We start from the raw sequence: 6000 nt of genomic DNA on the forward strand, positions 1-6000 counted from the left end.
AAGTTCAAACAGGTGCCATTAATGCAGGTAACGAGTGGAGGACAGAGGAGCCTCTTAAAGAAACAGTTACAGGTCTGTGAGAGCCAGAAATCTTGCTTGTTTGTAGGTGACCAAATACTTATTTTCCACCATAATTTGCAAATAAATTCATTACAAATCCTACAATGTGATTTTCTGGATAAATTTTTTTCTCAATTTGTCTGTCATAGTTGACGTGCACCTATGATGAAAATGACAGGCCTCTCTCATCTTTTTAAGTGGGAGAACATGCACAATTGGTGGCTGACTAAATACTTTTTTCCCCACTGTATAACAAAGTATTGAGAAACTTTTGTTATTGACCAAATACTTATTTTCCACCATAATTTGCAAATAAATTCATAAAAAATCCTACAATGTGATTTTCTGGAGAAAAAATGTCTCATTTTGTCTGTCATAGTTGACGTGTACCTATGATGAAAATTACAGGCCTCTCTCATCTTTTTAAGTGGGAGAACTTGCACAATTGGTGGCTGACTAAATACTTTTTTCCCCCACTGTAAGTATTTGATACATCAGAAAAGCAGAACTTAATATTTGGTACAGAAACCTTTGTTTGCAATTACAGAGATCATATGTTTCCTGTAGTCTTGACCAGGTTTGCACACACTGCAGCAGGGATTTTGGCCCACTCCTCCATACAGACCTTCTCCAGATCCTTCAGGTTTCGGGGCTGTCGCTGGGCAATACGGACTTTCAGCTCCCTCCAAAGATTTTCTATTGGGTTCAGGTCTGGAGACTGGCTATGCCACTCCAGGACCTTGAGATGCTTCTTACGGAGCCACTCCTTAGTTGCCCTGGCTGTGTGTTTCGGGTCGTTGTCATGCTGGAAGACCCAGCCACGACCCATCTTCAATGCTCTTACTGAGGGAAGGAGGTTGTTGGCCAAGATCTCGCGATACATGGCCCCATCCATCCTCCCCTCAATACGGTGCAGTCGTCCTGTCCCCTTTGCAGAAAAGCATCCCCAAAGAATGATGTTTCCACCTCCATGCTTCATGGTTGGGATGGTGTTCTTGGGGTTGTACTCATCCTTCTTCTTCCTCCAAACACGGCGAGTGGAGTTTAGACCAAAAAGTTCAATTTTTGTCTCATCAGACCACATGACCTTCTCCCATTCCTCCTCTGGATCATCCAGATGGTCATTGGCAAACTTCAGATGGGCCTGGACATGCGCTAGCTTGAGCAGGGGGACCTTGCGTGCGCTGCAGGATTTAAATCCATGACAGCGTAGTGTGTTACTAATGGTTTTCTTTGAGTCTGTGGTCCCAGCTCTCTTCAGGTCATTGACCAGGTCCTGCCGTGTAGTTCTGGGCTGATCCCTCACCTTCCTCATGATCATTGATGCCCCACGAGGTGAGATCTTGCATGGAGCCTCAGACCGAGGGTGATTGACCGTCATCTTGAACTTCTTCCATTTTCTAATAATTGCGCCAACAGTTGTTGCGTTCTCAGCAAGCTGCTTGCCTATTGTCCTGTAGCCCATCCCAGCCTTGTGCAGGTCTACAATTTTATCCCTGATGTCCTTACACAGCTCTCTGGTCTTGGCCATTGTGGAGAGGTTGGAGTCCGCTTGATTGAGTGTGTGGACAGGTGTCTTTTATACAGGTAACGAGTTCAAACAGGTGCAGTTAATACAGGTAGAACAGGAGGGCTTCTTAAAGAAAAACTAACAGGTCTGTGAGAGCCGGAATTCTTACTGGTTGGTAGGTGCTCAAATACTTAGGTCATGCAATAAAATGCAAATTAATTACTTAAAAATAATACAATGTGATTTTCTGGATTTTTGTTTTAGATTCCGTCTCTCACAGTTGAAGTGTACCTATGATAACAATTACAGACCTCTACATGCTTTGTAAGTAGGAAAACCTGCAAAATCAAATACTTGTTCTCCCCACTGTAAGTGTCTCCAGCTTCAGAGATTTTTGCAGTTTGTTCCAGTCATTTGCAGCAGAGAACTGTAAGGAATGGCGACCAAAGGAGGTGTTGGCTTTGGCAAAACAGATTGGCAAAACATTTATCAAAAGGAAGTATGTTTTGAAGTGTCTATCCTATATCTGAGAGATGTAGGAAAGCTCAGGAAAAGTACCCATATTTAATCCCTTTATTTTAGACCCAAATTGAACAGCTTTATTTTTTGCCACATTTTAACTCCTATTCACTTCTATTCATTTTTACCGCCCAGTATTGGATTACCTTCAGACAAGTCTCCTGAAGCTTGTGGGGGTTGTAGAGCAAAACCGCAGACATATTCATGTTCGTGAGAGTCTCAGCTTTCATACTATATCAGGGTGACTTAACAGGTCAGTATGTGCTTAAATGCCCAGTGCAGTCAACAAATTGATTTTCCTGTGTATATATTTCTACACTATATGGTTGGAATAATACTGTGAAATTGTGAAAATTATGATAATGCCCTTTTAGTGTAAGAGCTGCTTGAAAAGACAGCACGAAATTTCAGCCTTTTTTGGCCTGCCTGGTGACATCACCAGGCGGTAAATTAGTTAATAGACCAATAAGAAAGAGTTCCAAACCTCTCTGCCAATAACAGCTTTCAGTTTTGCCCTCCCCACTCAGACCACTCCCAGACAGTCCTAACAAAATTTGTGCTTGAGAAATTGCTTTTTGCTAAGAAGCCATTTTTGTTTCTTTTTGACCGTTTTAATTGAATGCAATCACTTAATTGTTACCCAGAAATGACTTGATATTGAGATAGAAATGGCTGCATTGGGCCTCCTTAACAGTCTATTGACGCACCGTGTGTAACATTTAAAAACAATTGCCCATCAAAATCTATCAGTTTCAATCCACCGCATCCGACTGTCGGCCTTCTGCATCTGCGGTGGAAGGTGGCCTAGCTACAGCGATGTTTGTCAGACCATGAGACTTCCCGAAAATCGGTCTTCTCACAAAAACGTCTGTAGCGTCCGAATATGACCCACTGTGGAAATGGGAGACTCTCACGAACACAATGGTGTTCTCTGTTTTGCTCTACGACCCCCACAAGTGTCACAGGACTCATCTGAAGGTAACCCAAACAAATGAATGGAGGTAGTTTTGTGCCAACAAAAATAAGGGGTCAAATATGTGTCCAAAAGAATGTAAATATCTCCTGATCTTCCTTATATCTCCTAGATATAGGACAAACACTTCAAAACCTTATTCCTTATGATTTATTTTTTGACTGTCTCTTTTGCCATTTATGAATGTGTTATTCAATGCGTTTTCATGGGCTACAGTAGTAAAGGCCAAATTTATACCTAAAGGTGTCCTAAAATTCCAAATCAAATGGCTAAATGATCCATGGTATGACCAACTTAAAACAATTTCATGTTAGCTTAGTAGAAGCGTGGCTCAGTTGGTAAAAGCATGTCGATAGCAATGTCAGGGTCTTGGGTTCAATTGCTGCTGGGGCCACCAATGTGAAAATGCATTATTTCACTGATGTAAGTCGCTTTGGACATAAGCGTCTGCTTAATAGCAAATATCATGTTTTAATTAATATGAACACTGCAGTGATCCTGTGAGTAAATTGAAAATAGGTATTGAAGAGGAGCATCATGAGGATGGCAGTGATAAATATGGGGAATTCAAGCTATATTAGACCTCTAATAAAGAGCAAATGAGGCAGTGTACTGTAGGGGAGATTATAGGTCAACTTTTATGGTCGAATAAGGTAAATATATAATTCATTCATTTATAATCAATTATTCATTTTCTGGTAATTTCATTTCCATTAAGAGTGACTATTTAATGACTTTATAGACACTGTAATATGTATCTACTAACATTATATCCATCAAACTAGGTGATTGTTATCTATTTTCTTAACTAATTTGTTTGCATTTATGCACCAAAGGACTTCAACCTATACACAGTAATTAGCTGACCCGTGAAACCAAAATGAAAGCTGTTGGTATAGACTTATGGATTATGTCACGGCTATAGTATTAAAACAAACTAAAACAAAATAACACTTTTACTGAACATGTTCACTAAATAAATACCTAGTGTGTTTTGAAACATGTAAAACAGACCATTGTATACTGCTTTGAAAAGCTCAGTTGTATTGACTTCTCAATGGAAAAACCCATTCTAAAGTCTTCTAGGGACCCAGTCACATGGAAATGTAGTGAAAGCACTTCAGCACTCTACAGGCCTCTATGCTGTGTTGCTGGGTCAGGGGTTTACACAATGGGACCCACATATTATTTGGGTTAGGTCAGGTATAAAAGTAAGGGTTAAAACAGGCAGGACCCTAGTGCAACAGCAGCACAGCTCAAAGAAACAACCACAACCATGATGGGCAAGGTAGGCAGAGTGCTTCATCCTATAATTTTAAGTTGTACGTTTAATGCTTGAATAATGGCTGGTTTAGTCAATTATAATCGCATTATCTTTCAATATATTTATTTGGTAATAATATTTCCATATATTTTATTGTTGTGTTTTCAGATCATCTTCTACGAGGACAAGAACTTCCAGGGTCGTTCCTATGAGACCAGCCAGGACTGCCCTGACATGTCCTCCTACCTGAGCAGGTGCCACTCCTGCAGGGTTGAGAGTGGATGCTTCATGGTGTACGATCGCCCTAACTTTATGGGAAACCAGTACTTCATGAAGAGGGGAGAGTACTCCGACTACCAGCGCATGATGGGAATGAACGACTGCATCAGGTCCTGCCGCATGATCCCCATGGTAGGTTGAAAATATTTCATCTTAAATAGACGAATCTTGTCATTGAAAATAAAACTCTCCTATTACACAAGTTTTATATTTAATTTATCTGATCAATGAATCATGTTCTTTCCTCCTAACAGCACCGTGGAAACTTCAGGATGAGGATCTACGAGAAGGAGAACTTTGGAGGTCAGATGCACGAGATGATGGACGACTGTGACTCCATCCAGGAGCGTTACCGTATGTCCGACTGCCAGTCCTGCAATGTGATGGACGGCCACTGGCTGATGTATGAGCAGCCCCACTTCAGAGGCAAGCAGATGTACATGAGGCCTGGAGAGTACAGGAACTTCAGGGATATGGGTATGAGTGGAATGAGGTTCATGAGCATGAGGCGTATCATGGACAACATGTCTATGTAAATTCCTCAAATGTTGTATAAAAATTGTTGATTAAATTGTTTTCAAATTTTAAAACTGCTTAATTGTCTTCTTTTGTGGTTATTACACTCAGAGCACTCCATGTTTAAGCATTTCACTATTTCACTCCCTACATCTTTAACATTTCAAAGTGTCTGTGTACTGTAGATATGATTGTGTACAATAGATATATGCTGGATGTCAAATAATATCCAGTGATATGTCAGATCTTTAATTTATAAAAAGATACTCGATCCTGCCATGCTATTTTGCAATGCACAATTGTAAGGATTTTCAAATAAACTAACTTTCAAAACCAAGATAACAGAGTTATCTAAAACAATAATTATAGGGTGTGAGGAACGTTAGCAACAATAAATGTGCATTTGTTTACAAATCTTATATCTATAAAACTGGTCAAAGTGTTGTGGTATCGAAATAACAATGCTAATTATGCTGTGATGACAAGAAATCCGCTGACACTGTCCTTGATTATAATGGTTTATTACATCAAAGATTTCAGCGTCAATTTACAGACTCCTGCAGACATCTGGAGAACAACTGACCCAATCTCTAATATGTTATATTCTCCCCGTCCTTTGTTCCAACCATGGTATTTATAATATGTAACATGATATGGGTGGTTTTCCCATAAACCAATCCCTGGCCTCCACATAACAGATTTCCTCTGTTTTAGGGGGCCCCTATAGTAATGCTTTCCAGATGCTTCCGCAAGCTGAGTCAACTTCCTCTAACACACCATTTACAAACGTCAGCAAAGTCATAAACTGTTTAGATACTACATATTTCCCCCCTTCGAGACTAATTAAGTCTCGAAAACAAAAAGAATAGGATTATGACA

The 6000-nt window shown here is 40.0% G+C and overlaps 1 protein-coding gene across 1 annotated transcript; it reads left to right on the plus strand.

The window, feature by feature from the left end:
* Positions 1–4292: 4292 nt before the first annotated feature.
* On the plus strand, positions 4293–5198 carry LOC121555103 (gamma-crystallin M3-like). The gene is made up of 3 exons (XM_041868907.2): positions 4293–4350; positions 4495–4737; positions 4860–5198. The coding sequence occupies exons 1-3, from the start codon at positions 4339–4341 to the stop codon at positions 5139–5141; spliced, it is 537 nt and encodes a 178-aa protein (XP_041724841.1). The 5' UTR covers positions 4293–4338; the 3' UTR covers positions 5142–5198.
* Positions 5199–6000: the final 802 nt, after the last annotated feature.

The sequence above is a fragment of the Coregonus clupeaformis genome, chromosome 40, assembly GCF_020615455.1.
Source record: "Coregonus clupeaformis isolate EN_2021a chromosome 40, ASM2061545v1, whole genome shotgun sequence".
Taxonomy (NCBI): domain Eukaryota; kingdom Metazoa; phylum Chordata; class Actinopteri; order Salmoniformes; family Salmonidae; genus Coregonus; species Coregonus clupeaformis.